Source organism: Mustela nivalis (genome assembly GCF_964662115.1).
Source record: "Mustela nivalis genome assembly, chromosome: 2".
Lineage (NCBI taxonomy): Eukaryota > Metazoa > Chordata > Mammalia > Carnivora > Mustelidae > Mustela > Mustela nivalis.
The window spans coordinates 173,615,547-173,640,308 of record NC_139021.1 but is presented as its reverse complement, the minus strand read 5'-3'; the positions used below and the strand labels follow the sequence as shown (position 1 = coordinate 173,640,308).

The 24,762-nt window shown below is 43.2% G+C and overlaps 1 protein-coding gene across 4 annotated transcripts in view; it reads left to right on the top strand.

Moving 5' to 3' along the window:
- SHTN1 (shootin 1) overlaps nucleotides 1-23,582 on the top strand; it is a 103,243-nt gene extending 79,661 nt beyond the window's left edge. For 3 of the 4 annotated variants that reach the window (XM_082719030.1, XM_082719029.1, XM_082719031.1), the window contains 3 exons: nucleotides 3,243-3,363; nucleotides 6,684-6,876; nucleotides 21,798-23,582. In XM_082719030.1, the coding sequence (XP_082575156.1) occupies nucleotides 3,243-3,363; nucleotides 6,684-6,876; nucleotides 21,798-22,020 (537 nt within the window). In that variant the 3' untranslated portion in view covers nucleotides 22,021-23,582. The remainder of the gene's footprint in view (nucleotides 1-3,242; nucleotides 3,364-6,683; nucleotides 6,877-21,797) is intronic. The other variant, XM_082719032.1, reaches the window with a different exon arrangement.
- The last annotated feature ends 1,180 nt before the right edge of the window (nucleotides 23,583-24,762 follow it).

The window sequence follows — 24,762 nt, the reverse complement described above, 5'->3', positions numbered from 1 at the left end:
AGGGGAGAGAAGGGAAGCCCCTCTTTGGTGAGGCTCTGTTGGTGCTTTTTGCTGGCATGCAGCCTGTTGAGGTTATCAGTTAGGACCCAGCAAAGCACACGAGTGTGGAAAGCCTGCCAAGGGTACACTGTGGTGGAGAGTTGGCCCCTGTGCTGAGAGAGGCCAAGAAACCTAAGAAATTCCATGCTCAGTTTGACTTAGAACAGAAACCAGGAAAACCAGCAGAAACTGGTGGTTTTGCTGAAATCAAATGTGACCTGAGTTGGAGGGACATCGCCATTTGGAGACTGGGCCTTTTGCTGGAAGTTAGCACACAAGTAGATGCACATCTCTGGTTTGGGATTTAGAAAATCTCCCTTTCTTTGGATGTAGACCCTTCCCAAGTCAGTTGCTGTAGTCTCAGTGTCAACCGAACTTACTTATCCAAGCCTGTGTCCACGGAATTTTTAGAAGCTGTATGTCTTATAGATTAAAGAAACCTACAATTTATTTCTCATAGTCACACAAGGGTTTTTTTTGGAGGTTTTGGAAACCTCTTGAATCACCCCAGTCACGTAAAAGTCACTTTAAGTAGGAAGAGTGATTTCTGAAGATTAAATCCATACAAATTATCTAAAAGTCTCTTTAAAGTTCAGTTGCCTCTAATTCAAATAAAAACAATTCCTAAGAAATTATCTTTTAGGTTTTTCCTGAACATCTTCAGTTTTTCAGAGGGAATCATCTAATAGTTGGTTTTGCCTCCTGACCATTAGATTAGTCAGTGTTAAGAACCTTTAACCAATATGGGGACTGAGCCCTATTACTGACTTACTAAGGGGCCTGGTCCAGACCCCAAGGCCCTCTGAGTTTGAGTTCTCTTCTCTGTAAAGTAAAGGAATTCTGTGTACCGCATGCCTTCTAAGTGAATTTCTGATTCTCAGACTTTACGAGTCATACATAAACAGAAAATTTAGATAGTTTTGGTACTTTATCAGCTGAGCTCCGGGAACATTTCAACTGAGAGTCACGTAGAATCTTTCTTTTCTCCACAAGTGCCTGCATATTTAAAGTTTACTCATGTATTAGTCACCACAGTCAGTGGATGGGGAAAAAAGGCTCCAGATTCAAAGATTAGAACTTAGAAAATGAAACCTCTCAGTGTCAGGTGTGATGAGAAGACAGACGACCCAGCAGCATCAGAATTTGGAGAAGTTAATGCTGTTATTCAAATGAAAAGTCGGGATTATGGTCAGAGAGAATTTCTTCTTAAAAGATATCCTTGCAAGGTATATGTGTAGGCTTGTGTACACAGACACCCATCTCTTTCTCGAATTAACTCCAGCCCGAGAAAATCAAAGAATGTTCTTGACATTCAAACAGTGTAATAGTTTCATGAGTTATTTCAGTAGTAAAGGCCTTACATTTTTCAAATGAACTATTTACAAATGATACCACTGGTAAGTTTTTAAAAATTGTAAATGCATGATTTGAGAATAGTTACTCTAGTACATTTTTCTTCAACTTTGTCTCATTTGGCTTTAGGCACATTTTCTTTTCCTGCCAAGTCTTGGTCCTATTTTATTAAATAAATTAAGTCCTTGATGAGTAGGTTACAGATCGGCATTAACTATCAAATAAATAAACCACATTATCCAATTTTTTAAGTTCTAAAATTAGCTGTTATTTTGCATATGTTACATGTAATGTGATTTTCCTTCGAATATATTTTATGAATTTTTGCAATAAATGAAAAGCAGAAAGAGGTAACTTGGGGGGTGGAGTACTATATGCTTGATTATAGTCTGACCCTTACCTACATATGTTACACCTTAGTCTTAGCTGGGTAGCTGATAGAAAAAGAATAAGATCTCCTAATCTTGTTAGTGGGGAGGGTGGGGCACCCCCACAGGCTGTTTCTCAAAGACTTTACCCAATTAGGGAAGAAACCTTCCTAAACAAAACATGATAACCTGTATCCTGTGAGATTTTTAACTACCTAAGTATTACAAGCTACTTTTTTTGTTGTTTTATAGGCTCAAGAAGAAACACGAGTTACCATTTTTAGTGGGTAGAATTCTTCGAGTGCTTCAGGAAGTTGGCAGGGGGCAGGAGCAGGATTAAGGCAAACACGCAGAGAGCTGAGGTGACAAAGGCTGGCCTGGTTGTTAGCCTTGGGGGACAGAAGCTGCCTCTGACTCTGACAGGAAGTCTGGCAAGTTATGCCAGATTTGAGGTTCTGATTTGCTGAGATCCAAAAATTGTGGATCCCCTGGCTTCCCCCTGCCCAAGCACGTGGCCCAGTGAAGGAAGGCCATTTCAAAGAAATAGTGGGCATTTCTTCCGAAAGAAAATGAACCCCTAGTAATGGTGCAGTGCCGAATCCTTCCATACAAGATGTGAAGTGTGTCACCCAGCACTCCGGACAGACCCGTGGCTGGCCCTGGGAGATAGAAAGCCATAGTTCTCCCTCTAGAACAGACTGAGCCAAGCCAGGGAACCATCACCTGGGTCTTTCTCTGTTGTCTTGAAAGTCAGTACCAAGTTCAGCAGGCACTTGGCTGTGTGCCATCTCTTGTTTTCTTTCCGTATCTTCTGGGCCCTGGATGATACAGTCACCACATCCTCTGTTAGGGATCTGGAGTGACTATGCCCTCCTTTCCTTGGTTCCCTGTGTCCTGATAACCCTTCCCATTCGCAGTGGAATCAAGGTGCCCTCAGGTCATCCCTTCCCTGGCACAGCAGCAGGAGAGCAGCCCGCGCCTCCGGTGAGCCAGGACACCATTGCCGCCAGGCGTGGGGTTAGGGTCGTTCTGAAGACTCAGACACACTTGTCAGTGCCATGAGGATTGGGGTTCAATAGCTCATGGCCGCTGTGTCAAGAAAACCTTCAAAGGTGAGTTCTCTTCTCTTCTCCCCACGATCGATCAACCCCATCCACATCTTCACCATCGACGTACAGGTACTTCCCGCCACTGAGTCTCAGTGAGCTCATCGAGAGGGGTTCTTGTGCTGTCCTTCCGGTGTGAGAGCTGACATCTTACCCCCTCGGTAGCATCTTCTTAAAGGATCCAGCATCGTGTGTTGCTGAAGATACACACATTAAAAATTAATATATGTATAGAGAGAGATACACAGCACATGCATTCTGTTTCCTAATTCCATTCAAATTCTGGTAATGTTTTGCTGGTTTGATTTTTATATTTTGTATATTGTATTAAGACATTAACCTTTTTGTTTTTGTTTTTGTTTTGTTTTCACTTTAGGGGACACTTAACAAATCCACTAGTTCAAGAAGCTTAAAATCCCTTGACACTGAAAACAGTGAAACTGAGTTAGAAAGGATTTTGCGTCGCAGAAAGGTGACGGCAGAAGCAGATAGCAGTAGTAAGCTGGTTTGAATTCTCCGCTGTTCTTCTCTTCCTCTCTGAAACATCTGCCTCTAAGTCCCTTTTTAACATGAAATGATCTTTTATAATTACTAATTTTTTTAATGTGATTGAGAAGTATTGGATTGGCAGAGGTGCTTATGGATAGATATCTCATAAGTACTTAGGTATTTTTGTTTATATTGGTATGTTTGTTTTTCTGTTTATTTGCAGGTAATCAAGGTTTTAGAGATTGGGCCTGCTTAGGGCCAGATGCCCTCCCACGTACAGATACTTAGGATGGGCTCCGACAGTCATGTAGCAGTGAGGACGGGCTCTGGATCCAGACCACCTGAGTCTGAACCCTTTATGAGCGGCTTGCCCTTAAATTGCTCAACCTCTGTGCCTCAGTTTCTTTATCTCTGAGATGAGGCTGTTAAAGTGCTGCTGCCTCATTGGATTATTCTAAGGGTCGTAAGTCAGCAAATGGAAAGCGCTGGCTGTGTATGGCACCAAGTCAGTGCAGAGGGAACGGCAGTCAGAGTAGGGATCTTGCATCGGTTCCAGGGGCAAATGGATCGTCTTTGTCCCTCATACATAGTCTGTTCACTGTCTGCCTGTGAACCAGGCGAGTGAGAAATGCCCACTCTGTCCCCAGCCAGGAACGAACACCTGAGCAAGTCTGGAGCTCAGAGTCTGCATTTGTGTCCTGATAGGCATGTATGAGACCTCACAACTAACTTTGCATGTGTTCCGGTTTTTTGTTATTGTTGTTGTTTTTTCCTATCAGCTTGGTCACAGGAATTAGCAGAAACCCATATGAGCTCTACCCTGGTGGTCCGGAGGCTGACTTTGCGCAGTGGCAGTATCGGAGCCAATGAGGTTTATCCGAGGCGCGATTATTGCTAATTGAAAACCTACTCCAAAGTAAAGTAAAGGAACCTCCCTAGCTAATGGGCGGAGTCTTTTAGATTCAGTTTAGTCAACTCCAGTTGGTCCATTGTAACAGGTCACATTTGTACTGAGCATGTTTACCAAGTTTAAGTTTCTAGAATAGGAGGGATTTGGATTTTTGTTAATCAAACCCTAGTTTCCATGTAGGGATTTTACTTCCAACAATTTAGTAAATTGATTTTTAGTATTGGAAGCAGCAGCCAAACCTTTATTATATAAAGTTGAACCTTTTGTTTTCCTTGCATTGAACTAGAAGGAGTGTTTACCAGATAAATCTTTTCATAAGGGTCACGGAATGACAAAGTAAAAATCCAGGGACGGTTCAGGGAGTGGGGGAAGGGAATAAGTTAGCACAGTTGCACGCTACATGGTGGGAGCAAATTACAGAGATGAATTTGACAGGTTTATGGCTTCAGGTACACCTGAATCTTTTGAGACTTTTTCCTTCTGCACACAAAGGCTTATGGGGAAGCTAATGTGAGGTCACAGAGTGGAGAAAGGAAGCATGGTAAGAGAGGCAGGAGCAGCCAAAGGTTTGTAGACCTCAGGTCCCAGGATAGTTAGTATCTGCCTCCCAGGCCAGTGAAGCCCGTTTCTCTTTAGGGTTTCTCTTATCAGACCTAACTGTTGCTTTTGCTCGTGGCCTACTAAACTGACATTTTGAAGACCAGCAAGTACCTCTTAGAAAGCATTGGACAGTTTAAACAGGATGCAATAATAATAATAATAATAATCCTAAACATTATTTATTTTTCTTTATTTCTTTTCATATGTAAGAAAAACCAGATCTCGGGTCAGCTCACGCACTTTCTGTCCTTTGTAGCTGGCCTCATTTACAGAAGCAGCAGCAGGCGCTGGTGTTTCAGAAGCAGATCTGCTTTTCTACAAGGACAGATTGCTTAGAGCTGTCTAGCATTACAGTCAGCGACTACCCACAGGCAGAATGGAGCGGCTCAGAAGCAAATCTTGAATTCAACTTTGTATTTTTTCCAGATCTTTCTGGTCTTCCAGCTCTTCTCTCTTTACGCCTACATCCCCTTGCACCGAGAGGCTTATCCTAGGTGGGAGGGAAAGATCTTTGGAATCAGGATAGTCAGTGATGTCACACGCTCCTCTGGCCAGCTGGTAGAGGTAAAATAAAGGAGGAAGGCAGCTCTGATGTTTTGGGAACTAAGACTGCCTGCTGGAGCGGGAGTAGGTGTGTGTCTCCTCCAGCGAGTGAGGCCAGGGGAGGCAGGACAGCAGAGCTCAGAGCTGTCTCCCAGCCCCTCTTTCGGGAGGTTTTGCACAGCGGAACTTTCGGCTGGGAGCTGATAGGTTCCACTATTGGGATCTGCAGACACAAGCACATGCAGATGTGACAAAAACATGCCAGAGCTTAACATTGACGACCAGGAATCAGCTAGTATTTGGGATTGTGCCCACTGGTACTTCCCATTTTAGGAGATGATCTGACATTTCTGAAGGAATCATAGACTCCCAAGTTTTGTCCTGTTTTCAGTGGCGCCTTTCAGGGTTGTCCGCCAGCTTAATTTTTAGACATTCTAATTTTGTCTGTACATTTATGACTTATTACATAAATCTCTGTGTTTTGTGAAGATTTCTTCTGAGGTTTCAAGGAAGACATGTTGGAATCTTGCTTTGGAAAAAAGCTGGCTGGGACAGTGTCTTTATGACCTAAGAGAGAAAACAAGTATGAGAGAACTGTTTCAGGGCCCGGGAGTTTTGGGTTGGTACACCAGTAATTTTGGTAACAAGCCCTATTACAGCCATTTCAGTCTCCCCAAAGGGCAGAAAGGTCCAAAAGGTAAACAGCCAAACTCTTTGCCACTTAGTTTTTAGAATTCTGTGTCTGTATTTTAACAGGAAATAAATCCACTTACTTCTCAATCACATTAAAATGAAAATGTTCATAAAAGCTGTTTAATGCTTAAGAAGCCTTCATGAGCCTTTTTCAAAAGAACCTTTTGACATTGTTCCATTTGCTGTTTAAAACGCAGAGCTGAGTTTTGGGAAGAATTAACTCTTGAGAGGCCAAATGGTTCAAGTAGGGCTGTCAGAAAGCCATACTCTGAGAAAAAAAGAGTTTTCACAATTCTGGTATTAATAAGGACTCCGGTCAGTGAGGGAACCGTGGCCTGGGGTTTTGTGCTTTCTTAAAGGTCTGTACATAATTTCTCAGCATGGTTCTGGTGCACTGAAAAGCAGTAGTACCACCCAAACAGAGCATATTTTAACAGGAACATTTTTCAGCATGCTCTCGAAATTTTAACAAAACTTGGCCTTCTCACTTCCTGAGGGATTTTCAGCTAATCTGTTTTTCAGTACCATATTAATAAGCATTGCACAGAATTATTAAACTTGAGGTATGTGTTTGGTTTTAAGGTCCAACCGGGATATTAGCCACCTCAGAGTCCAAATCCATGCCAGTGTTGGGTTCTGTATCCAGTGTAACAAAAACAGCCTTGAACAAGAAAACTCTGGAGGCAGAATTCAACAGCCCGTCCCCCCCAACACCAGAGCCAGGTGAAGGGTCGTGTAAATTGGAAGGATGCACGAGTCCCAAGGTTACGTTTCAGTAAGTAATGATGCTCTTTACTAAGTAAGTGTGTAGCAGAATCTGTGATGCCTGAACTGTGTGTTGCTTTGCTTTGTTCCTCTTTAGTGAGATTTCAATCCGGTCAGCCAATAAGCACTCTTGGTCCTTTGTTTGATGAGCCAACTTGGGATTCTAGGCTCCTAGCTTAGAGGTCTTATTCTGATCCGAAGCCGACGTGGGTAAAGAGAATTCCTCCCCCTAAACTGGTTTGGTAATCAGGTTCTTCTTCCACACACAGAATTCACCTGGATGACAATTACTCCGCATCACGAGACACTTAATCATCCTTTCAGGCTTAAATGCGTGGGTCATCCCTCTTAATGATTTATGAGCAGTCAAGGAAGATACTAGGTCTTCCAGAAGATGCTAGATCTTCAGACTTTGAAGGAGACATTTTTAGAACCTTGTTTTCTAGCCCTCAGTGAAAGATGTGCCTTACTATACTGCTCTCTCTAGAGACTGAAGAGATACCACGGAAGGAGTTCCCACCGCAGACTTGCTCTGGGAAAGTGGCACTTTGTCCAAGAGTTAATCTTGCTGTTGAATGCGTTCAGAGCGATCTGGTGAAGGGTCAATTTGTTTTATAACACAGGCAAGCTCTCTCAGAATTAGTCTAGTTTTGCTGAAGTTCTCTTGCCAGGATGTCAGCCGGTTTGCCTCTTGAAGAAAAGAAAAGAGGTGAGACAAATCAGATCGGCCGAATATTGTAATCATGGTTAATTAAAACCTCTGACTTCCTGTTCTCTCAGGAGAGAAAGAACTTTTTTTTTTTTTTTTTTTTTTTTGGTAGCTCTACCTGTCTTAGTTTAAAAGGTAAAGCCTGGACAAACGAAGTTGCAATTCAATTTAGATCTATTTTTGTCAACTGGTATTTTCTTCCGCTCTTACATTTCTCTCCCTGGCCCTATTAACTTTTTTTCCCCCCTCTTTTGGAATGAATGGCCTTCTTTGCTGATTCACAGCTTTATCTAATTTTTTTGTGTTTAATTAAAAGCACACTTTCTCCTGCGGTCATGCATTTCCTTTCTTTTGACTGGAGTCATTTGAACAATTCTAACAGAAAGATGATCTATATTCATTCTTCATCTTTCCTATTAAATTTGTTTAACACCTAATTTGACATCAACAGCCTGGCTACATCTGAACCAATATCCAGACACAAAAGCAATTTGGCTGAGACAGGTTAGTTGCTGAGAACTGCTTCAGTGTATGCGTATAGATTTTTTTTTTCCTTTACCATTTTATACAGATAATCTTAATCAGAAAATACTGCAACTCCTTCCTCCTTTTGTCTGTCTTTTATTCTCCAAAAGTAAGTGGAAATTACATTTCCAAGAAAGGAAATGAAATAATTGCAGGCCCAAGGTCTGCAAAATGTGTGTTGAATTGACAGTGAAAAGGATCCGTGTGTTGACAGACACAGTTGTTAGATGCCATAAAGGCCTAAGTGAAGCTCAATTTATTTCTCATCTTGCTTGTTCAATGACTGCTTAAGAGGCACATTTCAATTTAATTTAGCTACTTAAAGCACTAATACAAATACTCGGGGCTGCTGTATTAACTTTTAAACTTCGTAACCCATTGCTTGATGATTCGGTTCCTGACATTCTTTAGCTGAAATAACTAACGCCATGTATTTTCATATTGACAGTCATTTAGCAAAGAAGAGTGCCTTTCTGAAAAATCTGTTTCTTAAGCATAATTAGACTATCCAAATAAACCCAGTATTTCGTGTATGTACCTGGTAATTACTCATGTCCTAGACGGGCACACACACTTCATTCATTTATGATCAAACCTAGGTTTTTTTTTTTTTTTTTTTTTTTTTAATGAGTAAAAGAAGTTTAACTTAATGTAGTTACATGAAAGCTTTGAAAGCAAAATCTCACATGGTACATCAGGATTCCTTGAAAACCAGCCTGCCAGGACTGAGAAGGGTTATCTTGAAGACTGTTTCTGGCAGATTCTAAGAAGTCCTTTTGGTTAACACCAGCCTGAAGGTGGAGGCTTATCTCTACCTTGTCTTATCTCAGACCTAGATGGTCAAAGCACTTGGAAATCACATCAGCAATCCAAATACGGAATGTTACTTTTGCTTTTTAAAACCTGCTCTACTCTTAATAATCGCATCTTTGTTTTGATCTGTGGCTGCACCATCCTGGGGTTTGAGCCTGGTGGCCGCCCCACCCCCAGTCCCTTGCACCCTGCCCTGCCCTCCCGCTTCCTCCTTTGGCCCCTCTGGCCAAGTATCGCTCCACCCGAATCCTTTCTTTTGCTGTCCCTGCTGACTCCTCTGTCGCTCTGTCCTTCCCCGCTGACCTTCTTCTTTACCTCACCTCCGTCCTTTTTTTGTTCAGATGTCACCTCTCCAGCGGGGCCTGCCCAGACCCCTCCACTTAAAACTGCAATTCCTCTTCCTCCAAGCTCTGATTCCCCTCACCCTCCTCTACTCTTCCTCTGCCAGAATGTAAGCTCCATGAGATAAGAGTTTTTTGTTTGTTTTTTGTCTGCTTGCTGGAGTATCTAGGACACCTGGGAAAATCCTGGAAATTCTGTAAATACTTGTTGAATAAATGAACAATGAGTACATTTTTAGTATTACTAAAACAACAGAATGTCAGTTAATTAGAATACCCAGTTAACCAGCATTTCCTCTGTTATTCAACAGTCCCACATATGCATAGACTAAATAGTGGAGATTTTTGAGTGTTCTGTGGTTGGCTTCTTTGGTTTTGTAACATTTTTTTGTTTTGTTTTAATGCTCTGCCGCATTTCCAGCTGGCTCAGTTTTGTATAACTTCTGCATCTTTGTACCTAAGTGAGATAAAGTTATCAGAGACAGTAGCATGCACAGTTTTAAAGGAAAGATTCAGCTATGCTCGCTTGTATGGCCTCAGGTAGACAAGAATGATTGGAAACCTACTAAGAAGGGTTTTAAAAGAGCAGAAACAAAGGTGTTTTCTGCATAAGATCCTCGCTTAATCAGAAAATTATAACACCAAGCTATTCCTGGAAAGTTTTTTCCTTTTAATAAATTCCTAAAATAAATATATATATATATATATATATATATATATATATATATATATATACCAAATAATTGACTTAACTCCAGTCTTGTGGAGCAGAAATATATGGATTTATTTCCTAGGGACCCATGACATGGCAAGAGATATCTTTAACACTTAATTGTAAAGATTAATTAAAATTAACATTCTTGTCATCAGCTTAAGCAAAGCAAGGGTTTTATATTTTTTTTAAGAAAAAAGAAAAAGGAAAAGATAATCCAAGACTTGGAGAAGCCTAATTATTTCCATTTTAATAATAGCTTTAGAAATATTTGTGTTCGGTTAATTATTTCTAATAGGTATATGTTATCTAGTAATAATATCTTAAATCTAATAGCGAACTTGAATTTCGTTATTTTTGATTAGCTATAATTCAGACAGGAATGATGATAATAATCTCCCCTCATGCTATGAGGGGTGAGGAGTTGGCCAAGTAAAATAAAGAAAGAATACACATATAGGTACATAGCCAACAACCAAAAAACCTGATTTTTGCTTTCATGCTCTTTCCTATTGATTGAGAGCAAAAATCTGGCCTTGTTAAAATATGTAAGACTCATTAATTCTCGTTATCCATGCTTGGGATGGTCAATGTAAAATAAGAGAAAATTCCAAACTATAGACTTGTTTAAAAGAGAGTTATTTTATTACTTTCAGACAGCTGTAATACCTGGAAACAGGCTGGGTGTTGCACAGGGTCAGAAAGATGAGGATGATTTGTATTTTCCCCTGTAAAAGCCTGTAGACCAGGGAGTGGGGGAGCAGAGAAACAGCCTGAGCCTTTCCATCTGTGCACAGGGTGCCCAGAGGCTTCCGGTTGTTGCCAGAACTGGAGCTCTCCCTACACCACCAGATAAATGGGCGTCCTGATCTTGGGTTTGCCATTTGTGGCCATTATGACCTTAGGCAAGTTACTGAGCCCAGGATTCAGGTTTCCTCGTGTGTAAAATGAGGGCAATAACACCTGCCTTGTAGAGTCGTTATGGGAGTTGGAGAACTTAGGAGAACTATTTCAGTAAATTCCTTTTCTGTCTTACATTGAAATCGTAATGCAAGGCCATGGCTGCCTCATCCAGAACCAGAGCTGAGTTCAGAGCTTCGACATCGGTCACCTGTGTTCTTGACCAGGCCTGGTTTCCTTGGGAAGGTCATGCAATCTCACTATTCTGTTTTCTTTTTGTTGTGTTTTTTTCTTATCTAAAATCGGGGCAAGTGGATGAGGCACTCTCCAGAGTCCCCCGAGAGCTCTACAGCCTCGGTCATTTCTCACAAATGTGGTTGTTTGGGAAAGAGGTTCACAGTTAAGATAAGCAACAAGAGGCAAGCCCGTATTTTCTGCCTGCATTGTGTCTCTCAGTACAAACTGACAGTCAAACACACACAAACCCAGGAATATAAAATAATTTTTAAACTACATTACCAGAATTTACAAATCCAAATCAAAATGATTGTCATTGTTCAGAAAAGTGCTCCTGGGTGTCAGGAGACTCCCTCCAGCCCTGTTGCTGTCGTTCCAAATGCTCGCAGACCTGCCTGGGTTAGAGATACCTGATCACGCGGGAGAAAATTGGACAGCTGGCCCTACAGGAGAGTTAGTGCCAGCATCCATCAATCCATCCATCCATCCATCCATCCATCCATCCGTCTGTCTCTCTGTCTAGGTTTTATTTATGTGCAAGAGAGAGCATGCGCAAGCAGGGGGAGGGGCAGGACAGGAGGGAGAAGGAGAAGCAGACCCTGTGCTGAGCTATGGGCCCCACACAATTCTCAGTTCCAGGACCCTGAGATTGGGACCTGAGCTAAAGTCAGACGTTTAACTGACAAGCTGCCCAGGTGCCCTGTGTGTCAGCATTTATTTTGGTAAAAAGTGATATGGCCTAGTTTAATCTCCATTGTAGGTTCGGTGCTTCCAAATCACTTTGGCTTTGGAAAGTGAATTCAGTTTTTAGAAATAGCCATCAGTTGCCATGATTGCAGCTGTAGACTTTTTAGTGTTATCGCCCTCGCCCCGCAAGGACGACAAGATGCCCTGGTTCGGATGCATCTTCTCTCTCATTATTTCCGCAAGTATGCACACTTATATACGTTTACATGACCAATCAGCGAGCAGGGTACAGGAGGGAGCGAATCAGGCTGTGCACCTAAACGAACTTCGCTAGCAACCAATGCTGTTTACTTCCTCTTTGGGCGTTCCGCTTAGTCTCAGGAGGCAATCCTCACCTGGCAACTAGCCAGGCGCCATCTTTTAATGGCGGAGGCCGCCCTGGCCAGGGGCCTGCCTCCGACAAGTGTGACACAGTATACACAGATACGGGTGAAGCTGTCTTTGTTCTGTGTGAAGTCCCTGAAACATGTTAGCTCTGTTATCAATAGAATGCAGGGGCCTCATGTCCTCTACTATTACAGGCGAAGGGGACTAAGAAAACAGTTTGGGGGAATCGCCTATGACATTCCATTGTATATGTGTTTTCTCTTTTTTTTAGTTAATATTTTTTATTCTTTACAACATATATATAAGTATATATTCATATTATAACAATATCTATCCAAGGGGGGAGAATTACTTTAATTGCTCCAGCAGGAGATACATGTTGATTATAGATGAGACAATGAGTAATGGCACCAGTTTCCATTTTGGAAGTTCTGGACCTTGGAATTCACTTCCACGGTTTTGCTGTTGTTACTCTATTTCATTAACATTCATTAAGTCCTATACATTCATGTGTTATTTTAATTCTTCTAAATGTACAGATTGGACATAGCTCCATTTTACAGATGTGAAAACTGAGGCTTGACGAGGCAAACACTTGGCCCAAAATTCTGTTCCTCATCGAGAGTCAGGTCAGATCTGACTGTACCTCCAGAGCCCATGCTTCTGAACTGTATTGGGTTGTGCATATTAAGAGCTTGAGGGATGGAGGGGAAACTGACTGAATGATTGTCTCCTATTAGAAGCAGTGATGCTGCAGTTAATCCCTCCCCATCCCCAGTGATGCTCACGTCCTGCTCCTCTGACCCTGTGCCCTCATGGGTAGGTCAGCCCTCTGCCCCTCCCACTCCTGAGGCTGACCTCACTGGTCACAGAGTCTCTTGCCAAGGGAAGAAAGTGTTAGCCAGAAAAGAGGAGCCAATATGAATTAGCACAAAGACTTAAAGAATAGGCGAAATAAATCATTTTAATGTGGTTTTTTTGTGTCAAATGTCCAGTAAAAGAGGCAGGCTTCACAAATTTTGCAAAGTACCATATCACAAAACCAGCCCAAGTGACTTTAGAGTCCGTGGCGTAAGTTTCATTTACACATTTTTAAAAACATTTTTTGACATTTTCAAACATTTTTAAGAATAATTTATTCCCCCAGGAATCAAAATCTTGAAATCTCTAACTCATCATTGCATGCAAAAGGTGCTTTTTTATTTAATCATAATATAACATGGCAATATAAAGTAAAGGTGAGTCACTGCTGTGACAGTTTCAAAAAGATACATTCTATAGCCCAAAATAAATTTTGTTGTATCAACTGTGTGCGGTACCCTTTTGAGACACCTCCGTCTTTGGTCAGTTCCCCGGTAGCTCCTTTGAGTTTGTGCATAAGTGTCCATTGGTTGTCATGTTTTTAGGACATCTCTATTATAAAGAGAGGCAGACGAGGTGGGCCTTCATTATAGAGAAGGAGCTGAGCAGATCTTCAAAGAGTCTTGCCTCCCCGTTGGGCAGGGCCCACGGTGACATCGTGTGCTCTTGTCCTCTGGCTTCTCTGTCTCTGAAGCGTGTCATGAACCAGTGGTCCTCCCCATCCGTACTGAGTTGTATTCAGCCATGCTCACTTTTCCTGTGAACGCTTCCGGGAGGGTCAGTGTCTTGACAGTCACCGCTAAAGGCAGTCAGTCTCCAGGATGATTGTTCATTTCATCTGGTTACTCCTACAACACCTAGCTTCCAAAGGGGGAACCCATGTGAGAGTGGACTCAGGTTCCATCATCACTGGTGTGCTGCTTCTCAGTGAGTCCATAGCTGGGTCTTCATCTCTTGGCCCTCATTTGCAGAGATACTGGTAAAGCCGCATTTGCCAGAGACCCACCCAGAGAACACTCACTCATTATGCTTCTTTTCAACCCCAGATCTCCCCTTAAAACACTAAGCTTTTTCAAACTCTTATACTTTTTTAGCCACGAGACAGGCAGCTAGCTTGCCTTTTTATGTTCAGGAGGTCAAAACAGGCCACACCATGCCCTACAAGAATTTAAAAAACCAAAGCCCAGGTATCAATGACCGGAATTCAATTTCAGTAGAAAAATGTCCATTTCCAATGAAACCATTTTTATTGTAATTTGCATTTAATTTCTAGATCTGTGGTATCTCTAAATACATGCCTCTTTTGTCCCCACGCAGATTTATTTTTGTAGGAGTTCATCTTGTTGAGCCATTAACTGAATGGCAAAGGGTAGTTGATGAAAGACTAACATTAGATGTCTCTAGGTTACTGTGATCAGTCAAACATTTCTATGAAAGAAAAATACCTAATTGCCTTTCAGGTTTTGAATTAAAAGTAAGATTGATTTCATCATCATTTGACCTCTAACTGGTCTCTTTAGTTTTAGGTCATTATTTCTAGTGTAAACCTGACGTAGAAAAATGAAATTGAAAGTGCTGCTTTTTTGGGTTGGAGCTGGAGATGCTGTGCTTTTGCAATAGGTTACCAAATAGAACTCGAAATTCTTAACTTACTTTTAGGGAAGCTTGGCATAAAATGCTTCTCTCAAACATTGACCTCAGCCGGAAATGAATGTGGCTGGTCATATACCTACTCCTTGAGAGGTCGGGGTCAACATTTTGTTCACATGGAAAATGGAGTTCTTTTAGTCCCCACGGTGGAAGGGGCGGGTTTTCTTCCTGTTCTTTCATCCGACACCATTGCCTCATCTCCCTCTCTCCTCCTTTCTCTTCCTTTGTGTGTGTGTGTGTATGTGTGTGTGTGCGCGCGCGCGCGCACGTGTGCGTCTGTGCGTCTGTGTGTGTGTGCATGGCATGGAGGGGAGAGTGGAGGGCCCCTTCCCTGTCCTTAGTAAACATTTGCTTCTGAGAAGAGTCTACGAGCCGGCAGAATGGACCGCATGGAAGTTACTGCTTAATCTGATGCTCTTATACAATTAAAGGATTTGCTGTGCCCTCCACTGTAATCTTAGTGCTGTCGAATTGTGTACTCACACCGCAGGAAACAGCTCTGCTCAGCAAAGCCCTGCTACAAAGGTTCTCCTTGTGTGCCTGTACATGGATAATTAAGTCTTAACAACAAAATTAGCAGAACAACTGGATGTTCTGGAAGTTGAGATCCCCTCACTTCGTCTTTTTTTTTTTCCTCCCTGCCCCCCCACACCTCGCCCCGGGAGTTCTCCTGTGGACTGGCAGAGAGCTCCGCCCGTCGGTATTGTCTAACAAGTGTTCTGAGTCACTGTGCGAACACCTTCTTCCAGGTTAATTTTTGAGGCTGTCTGACATCTAGTGTGAACATTCTGTTGAGTAAATCACAAAATGACTGTGAAAAATGCTACCAGTCATGGTCAACTCTCTCAAAGAATTAATTGCCTCCTAACATTTGCCTCGGGTTGTAAACACCTATGATTTTAAGAGACTTAGCATAAAATGTATCATTTCTGCAGAGAGAACCAAATTGCCTTTCGTACTTTGTAGTTTTTTTTCTTTTAAGCATCTTTCAGTGTTTGTGTTTCCTTTTTGTTGTATATGGTGATGCCGAGCGGAGATTTTTTAATCTGTTCAAACAGAAGTTGCAAATTAAAACTTAAATGCAATTTCAGATCTCAGAATAAACTGACTTCACTTCTGGACCCTGATAAACACATCTCATTTGAAATATACTTTGTCCTGTGCATGAAAAGTGTTACACTGAATTCTCTGTGACCTCCCATCTTAAAATACATAACAAAGTAAATGTAAGGTGAAGTGTTTGAAAATTTTTAAATATTGTTCTGAAAGCCTAAAATAAAAATGCAACACTGTATGCATAGCCCTTTGGAGGAGCCAGTGGTATATATGGTAAATTTTGTAGAACACTACCTCTCTTAAAATACTTTGAAATAACGTTCACTTTTTAATAGCTGGGATGGGTTTTTCATGGTGACTTAAAGTGGGGAAAAATTACAGAAAGCTTAAAAAGTAGCCCAAAAAAGTATCACACATGTTTCAAAATCTTTGCCTGAGCTGAAATCAATCTTAGTTCCTGCTTTATTGGTGTTGGTTTTGTTGGTGAGAATGGCCCTGGGTTCCTGAGCCTCCCTGGGACCGGAGTGTTTCCGGATCTGTGAATGTCCACATCTTGCTCATGTTAGGATCAAGGGAATTGGGACGAGTCTTTGGGGTGCCTCCCGCGTCTGCGCCAGAACCCATGCACCGAGTTCCCTGTGTTCCAGTAACTCCAATAAAGAAAATACGGCTCCGTGTGGACACACATGTCTTTGCTCAGCCATTGTTACTTCTTTTAAGAAGGAATTCTTGTTAGTCTTTAGGGCAGAGCAGCATCTGATAGCTAATGTCAGGTTTTCAAACCACAGTGCTATTCTGTTGTTAAACAATGGTTGGTTTTTTTTTTTTTCATACTTTAAAATTATATCTATTTTTTTCATCAGATAGAGAAGCTGACCCGAATTGAAAAACTATTCTTTGACCTAAAATGGAGTTTTGAAAAGCACACAAAGCCAAAAGAGTTCAGCTTTGTTCTACCTTCATTATATTCGAAAGTATTAAAATTGGGAATCATACAGACAGTCACACCTTCTATTTGAAACTCTTCTGGGAGATTTTGGACAAGTGTATTAAAATCTCCTGGAAAAGAGGGTGCCTAAGGGAAACAATAAACATTACGTCTGCTACAGAGCCGCCCCTGTGCCCTGCCCTACAGACTGTATAAAGGGCTTCGAAAACAAAGTAAGACTTCGTATTTTTACACCAGGGAAAAATATAGAAACTGACTTCCTCTTTGGAGTTTTCCCAGGAAACTACTTTATAAAGACGAATTTAAATCTTTCCGTTTTCTGTCCTTGGAGGTGGTAAATATGATTGCGGCTTTATTCATTTTTATTGTAAATGAAACAGAGTTCAGACCGTCCGGCTGTGCGTCATTTGCTGGATGGCTGCCACCGACTAATGCAGACGTCCCACTGGGAGACCAGAGAAGAACTATACTTTGATTCACCAGATTGTGTTAAATAGTCCAGCTGTTGCGATTTGAAAGATAGTTACCTCAGAAGTGAAGTAGAAATGAACTTGGCATTTATGCCTCAAACCATTTTTATACTGTTTGGCAATCAGCTTTTCAGAGGTAGCATTTTATAAAATAACTCTCGCCGCTTAAAAGTTTCATTCACTGTAATGTTCAAAATGTCCCACCTTTATATTATCAGTAAAATTAAGCTTGAGTGATATGCAGAATTTGCATGAAATAAGCATTTCCCCCTTCATTTCATGAGCTTTGATTGTATTCAATTGAGCTCAGAACCACATCTATTAGGGCTCTTTTGGGCATTAGTTAATTTGAATTGCAGCCGAAATGTTAGCTAGAATGTTGTTGAATATAATTGGAATGTGGAAAGTTGATTTTGAAAGGAGTTTCATTGAATGCAAACAATGATGTGCTTTTTAAAAAAAAAAAAAAAATTAGAATGCTGCTCTTTCGTCTCTTGTAATACAGTCTGAGAAATCACAGAGTCCCTTTCTGGAAGTTCAGCTTTGGCAGTGCTGTCTACTGTAGTTCGGGTGCTCCTGGTACCCCTCTGCTCTGGAGTCGGGTCCTTCTTCCAACCAGCAAGTGGCCCCACATGCCCAGCCCCACACTCTGGGTCCATTGGCTGCTTTCTAAGAGGGCACCCATCCGGCTTCCTGGAGCGGCACAGATTGCTGCGTTGCCTCTTAGCTCTTAATTCACTTTTTTTGGTTTTTCTTTTTGTCTTGAAACAGCTCTTGAGCAAACCTAAAATGATCCATGAAAATATTTTGAATGGATCCTAAATGACTACCAGTATGTTGTGGTAAGAAAGAAACCCCAGGAAATCCAGATTCCAGGATTTTAGCCCTGGGTCTGCTCCTAACAAGGTGTGTGCCCTCGAGCAGATCGATTAACTCACTCTTCTTTGGTGTCTTCCTCTGACAAATGGAAAGGTTAGACTAGTTCCTGTCCATCAGGCCTTTCAACCCGAATGGCATGTGAGTTTAGTCTTACTTTATGGAACACCCATAAAATTTAAAACTTGGAGATTTTGTAGCGTACAGGAGAAGATCTGCCATACTTTTCATGGTTGCTAAATATTATTAATTCCTCATTTGTGGTCACTGCACTTAGGTGAAGAATTAAAGCAGAAAAATAGAACTGAATGATAGTCTACTGTAATTCCTGTTGGATTGTGGCATTTGAGCCCCTGGGAGTTTATGTTAGAGGAGAAGCTTTAACCTGCTAGAATCTGCCACCGTGACTGCCCAGAGCAAGAGCCTGGGTTCTTGGCACTGTCACTGATGGTACTCTCTGGCTCTTCCTGTGAGATGGGGATGGAGAGAGATGGGGGCTGCAGAGGAAGGTCTCTCTTTCCAGAAGGGCCCCGGGCAGCTCCCTGTGGGGACCAGGACCAGGCCTAATGTCTCAAATCCAGAGGAGTTACAAGAGAACAGAGGGGAAAACAGCAAGGCATAGCTGAAAGGGACAGACTCGGAAAGATACATCTGAAAACAGATTCAGAAAGACATAAACCAGTAAGCATGCCAAAATTAACCTGTGACATCATTACCCTGTTTCTGGAAGAAGCCATCTGAGGTAAGCCTCATGGAAAATGTAGGAAAACAGAGATGGCTCCTAACTCTTGACCTGACTCTGCCACAGGTTCTTCCCTCCCAGCCTCATTTTGCTCCTCGGTTAAAGGACCACTTGGACTCGATGATTGCTGCAGTGCCTTTTAGCTTTAACCCATTGGAATTCCAAGTCCATGGTCATTATCCTGGAGAAATCAGTTACTCTGACTCTCAGTGCAGAGATTCAGAGAAATTGCCCACAGCGCCAAGTTCAGCAATAATCAACAAAGGAAAAGAGTTCTCAAATTGTAGGCTGTGGGTGACTTAATAATAGATTAATCTACAGTTGAGAAACTTACTTCAGGAAAGAAGAACAATTCTCTAGACGGAGATAATTTGGGCCAATTTCATCCTGACCACACAGGGTGTCTGAGTTTTCAGTTCAGTTGACATCCAGCTATCTTTTTTTATCTGTGCTCTGAGAGCATCTCCTGGAAGTTTTCACTTCTAGCCGAGGCAGAAAGCTTTTTTCAGATGTGTTCCTCCCCACTTCACTTGCGGACACACACGGGCTCAAAAACATTTGCATTGGTTCTGCAGAAGGAAGAAGGTCAGTGTGGGTCGATGGAAGTTGCTCACCTGAAATGAGGTGAAGCTTCCTTGCCATGCTCAGAGCGGACTGGCTGGCTTAGTTAGCTGTGGCTCCGTGACAAGATGGCGGAGTCGGACTGGTGGCCAACCTACGGACGGTTGTGTCTTTGCCTGGAACAACCTCATTTCTTTAAATTCCCTTGCCCCTTTGTCTCCAGGTTAGGGTTGACCACAAGAGAACTCTGCATGAGATTGAGAAGGCAGCAGTGGCCTAGTAGTCAGCTGTTTTGTTCTGATGGCCCGGAAAGTCCATGTAGGGCAGGTGCCACTGTGGTTCATGTGAGGTATCACCTAGTTGGCCCACAGTTTTCCCAGCTCCCCCACCTCCTCCTCCAGCGTTTCCAAAGTTTAGACTAAGAGTGTGTGCAGTTCCCTTTGTCAGGCTCCAGGGTGTCCTGCAGGTGGTCTGCATCGCGCAGTTAGAGACTGGGCAGGATGGATGCACCTCTGGTTTGTCTTCCATCTCTTGCCACTTTTCGCCCACCTTCCAGTTCCTCGCTGGAACTGCGGACTTCAGGCCTAGCCTCCAACACAGAGGCCACAGACTCCCCTAGACGGACTGGCTCTTTCCCTTGCCCGACGACTAATTCGGATTGTAGAGCCCGCGTCTCTCTCATAGTGGTTCTGCTCCTCTGCCTGTACCCTAGTGGACACTGTCTTCCAGGTGTCGCCTGGGTCCAAGAAGGTCAAACCAGGTACCACTGGGGAAACTGTGGGGAAAATTCCCAAAGCATGGCAACAGATGACCCGAGAAGTGGATCTTTGGCCAAAGTTGACCAGTAGTGTCCTGGTGTTTTCTAGTGACAAGGGTGTTGCCGAATCTGGCCTCCCTCTCACGCTCCTGGCCATCCCAGTGCTTTCACCACTGCCACAGGAGACCCTGTGTGTTTGTGACCTGGTCGTCGTCAACAAATGACAATATAACCGGGCAGCCAGAGGGCGTGGCTTCCAAGCTTTTGGACAGGTTCCATAGTGCTGGTCAGAAAGCGGGAAGACCCTGGTTGTGCGGTTTAAGTTTGTAGTACCTGGGGCCGGACCCTGGGGGCTGCTTTTTCTCAGTTGTGCATCTGTTCTGCTGTTTTTGTCATAGAAGAGAGACCTCCAGACCTATTCACACCAAAGCCTGGGGTGCCGAGCCTCTCACGCTTCATTAGTATCCGCCCATTTACGCCACAAGTGGATCCGTGCTAGGTCCTGGGTAGAAGTGTGAACAAGGCTAACAGTCTCTGTTTCGTGGACGCTTCCACTTTACTTGAAGAGACAGATGTTAGACAGCTAATTACCCGGTGTTGCATGACTGTGGGGAGACCAGCAAGGGGGAAGGAGCAGGTGATAAAGGAGTGGCCTGCTCCCGGGGTCGGGGAACAGTAGCATCAACTCTTGCAAGGGGCAGGGCGAGCAGTGAGCTCCCCAGTACAAGTCTTGGCGTCCAGAGGTGGGACGGGGGTGTGCTGGTTCGTGCTTAACATCTTAGCATTTGCCAAGAAGATCGGAAGAGCCCCTGCCCTGTCTGCTGCATACCCATCAAGCTTCAGGACCAGGTCAGGTACCCCAATACCTTCACAGGGTGGCCTCTGACTAGGACTCCTGAGAGGAGTAGGTGCCAGCGGCCGGGTTTCCTGACCCGTGGCAAGAGAATACACAGATAGCTCTGTCGCAGAGACCGTCACCCACGTAGCTTGAGAAGAGGAAGCTTCTTGCATCAGAATAGAAGGGAAGAGGGGGAGCCTCTGTGGAGAAGGAAACAGCTTCTGAAATTCCTTAAGACATTTCTCAAGGAGCACGATTCTCCTTTTCAGAAAGAGTTGATGGTCACTTAGCATTTGAGCTTATTGCCTGGATTCTTCCATCGGCCTCAGTCCTCCCTGAGCCTCTCCTGGCCTGACCAGGTTTCTTCTTGTCCGTCCTGGCAGGAGCATCTCAGCTCTACCTCCTCGGCGGGGGTGGCTCCCTTCGCTGGGAGCTAGTCTGCCACCAGGTGTCGCCAGGGACGCGCAGGGGGTGGGCGTGGGACTGAGGGGCTCCTGGGTAAGTGAAGGTGGGACAGGAGTCTGGGTGGCAGCGGGGAGGCCCGCGCGGCACCCAGGAGCTTTGCACTTCTTGAGAAGAGTGTGTAATTAACAGGTAGGTGCGTTTGGCTTTTTAACACTTCCATGGTTAATTGCTCTGACTTTTTCCGCCTTCTTTCTTCTGGCCTCACGCTCCTAATGTCATCTAATAGCTCCTTTTTTCTTTTAATGGCTGGCACCTCAAAGACCACTTTGTGCATGTTAATTAGACTTAGAGCATTTGGGTTTTTTTTTTTTTTTTTTTGGTTGGTCTGAGTCCAGGAATATGAAAGCCAAATATTTGCTGTTTTTTATTGTTTTGTGTAACTATTCTTCCTCCAGGCCTCTCAGTAACACCGGACACAGGAGCGAGAGTTCGGGCCATGAGCAGCGAGCGGGACCCATTGTAGTTTTAGATCCTGTTTCCACACATGAACCCCAAACCAAAGACCAGGTCACTGAAAAAGATTCCACTGCATGCAAGGATGGCGAAGAGGAAATAAAACCGGAACACAAAGAAGACGGCATTGAGAAAACGAGAGACGCAGACAGCTCCCACTGCTGATCCGTACCCCAGAGGGCTGAGGGTGCACAGACCCTTCCCGGAGGGGTACGCGATCAGTTCTGGTGTGTTGGCAAGCGCCGTAGACATTCTGTTCTTGTCACTGTACTCAGAATGCGGGCTCTTTTCTGGTGTCACTTTTGTAAGTAATTTACCTATAAACATAAGTAAGCTCAGCAAAATACACATCCTCTGTAGGTTTTGTTTTTCTTCCTAGGGATAAGATATTTTTTTCGAATTACTGTGTTAAGTGTGACTTCTTCTGGAAGGTCACAGAAAATTCGGGTGTCTGTCATTTTAGGTAACATGCATACCACTCATCAAATGTACTGCTGAAAGTCTGCAGGGCTGTGGATGAGTGGATGAGTAGAACTGTCCAACTTTAAGGAGATTTAAAACCCCCTCTCCCCAAAGCAGCTTCTGTTTTCGGTCTGATCTTTGGAGAGAGAAACTGGAGCAGCGTGAAAATTGTGAGGCACCGTGGTGTACAGATCACTCTCTAGGATATACCGAGATAAGCTTCAAATTCAGGAGCTACAGACATCAAACCAGCCCTCCCAGAGACCAGGCTAATTGCATGCATTGTCAGCTCTGGGACGGGGCATGTGCACCAGTGACTGTGTCCCAAGTCATTCCCGGTGGGAATGCGCTGGTGGCCCAAATGTAGAATGGAGGGGAAAGTCCCAGCCTTGGATTTCATCAGGTGCTATCTCAGTAAACCGTGTGCCCTGTGCTCGGAGCTCCTCATGTTTTCTCCCATACTGAGCAGCACCAGTACCGTGGTTTATCGCGATTTGTCGCGATTTCTTCTGCACAGTGACGAGAAGGAGTAATAAGCACACAGTTTTCTTGCTTCACTGCTGTTCTACATTACACAGGTTTCTTGTGTGCGTTTGTGTGTTTTCTTAAAGAAATTAAGTGGTAGTTAGTCTCTAAAAATACGTTTCAGTCTACCACAGTGAATAAATAGAAATGTAATCAGGGATTTTTAAAAAAGAAAAAAAAAACTTATACAGCTTTTTCCACGTTGATTGTTTCCAAATTGGTGTTTATTTAAAATAAGTGGTAATGTACTTGAATGCATTTTTTATGACAATGATTCAGTAATGGTAATTTTACTATTAAAGAAAGTGGAAGGTTTAGTTTTGTTAGCGTGGCTCAGCATGTAGCTGTCAGGTGTTTCTCACCTAAGGGCAAAAGAAAATGATAGTAATAATGTTAGTGGTTGTGTTTCGTTTTTGCACGTGTGCTAAGCGTAGGCTCGAAGACGCGGGTAGGCAGGGAAATCAATGTACTTCCTAAATTTGGAGATAATTACCCTTCTGTAGCTTTGTTATGCTTGCCTGTTTCCATGTTCTTCCAGTGATGATTTTACAGTTACTGATCGGTTTACTCATGGGGAATTAAAATGTAATGTTTTCCAACTGTAATTTTCCTAATGGAATAATAGTGCTCTAGGATATACTGACTACAGACTGCATTAGCTCTGAGACAAGTTCTGTGGTGCTGTGATTGGAACTCTCCTCGCCACACTTATTAAAAAGCACTGACGGTTTCCCACTCAAGGTCAACTGTGGTTATTGACAGTTTTGGTTGAGTTCCCCAAACCAGTCACTATTCGGTAAGAAAATTGCCCAAGAGTCCATGACTTTAGTCATTGTTCGTAATCGGCACCGTGGTTTATTCTGAGGACTTTTACCTCGTGTTTTCTTCATGCTCTCCTTCCTGGGTCTGACAGGAGTCTGCTGGCAACGGGTTTTACGTACACTTAGGAGTAGAGGGACACACACACCCATCATTCCGTATTTCATCACACTCATCAGCAGGATGATACCCTTAGGAAGACACTGTCCATTCCAGGGTAAGACGGTAACTGCTTGGTGAGATGCGTTGCGGGGCCCGGCACCAATCAGTACCTGGTCTTTGAAAGTCTTGTCTTTTCCAAGTTGCCTTCTTACTTCGTGGTGGTCAGAAAGCACTGAAAATGAGCTTGGTGGAAAGGTATATGATGTAGGATTTTCCTCCCCTTGTTCTGCCTGCAGTATTTCTTTTCATATCAGTGTTGGGGTTTGGCCCACTGGGGTGCCACTGTCAGCAAACAGCCCGAGACAGGAAAACCCAGGAAGACCAGCGCACGTGTCTTCAGGGGAAGTTCTTAGCTATTTCCTCAAAAACATTATAAATGAGTGAAAAAGATGGGTGTCATGGCTCCCACCATTCACCGACAACTCTTCTTTCCTCACCTTCTTTGTTAACAGCATGTTGGAAATGGAATCCTACAGGGACAGATGATTGTCATCCTTCCAGACCATCTTTAGGTTGTAGGTTAGGTAAATGCTGGTCCATATTACAGAATCCGGGATGATTTCTCTGTGTGTGTTGAAGGGCTTTCATCGTGGAACGACGTCAGCTTATATGGCAGGATGTTGTGAAGAGAGGACAGCTGTCCATCATCATCACTGACCTCAGAAGGATCATCAAGCAGCCTTTATGTAACAGATTGGCTCGGTTTGGAAGTTTCTTCCTGGAACTAACATTCCCCAGTCCCATCGTCACTGATTTATATGGGGTTTGCCTAGTCTCTTTTACTTTTTTTTGTAGATAATTTCCGTAAGTGTATAATCCATGTTTTATACTGATGACATATTACCATATATATATGGAGAGAGATATAAGTAGAAATTGTGTTTCTCACTTTGAGAGATTAGAATGTTCCCTCTCCATTGGTGACCCTAGTCCTTGAGT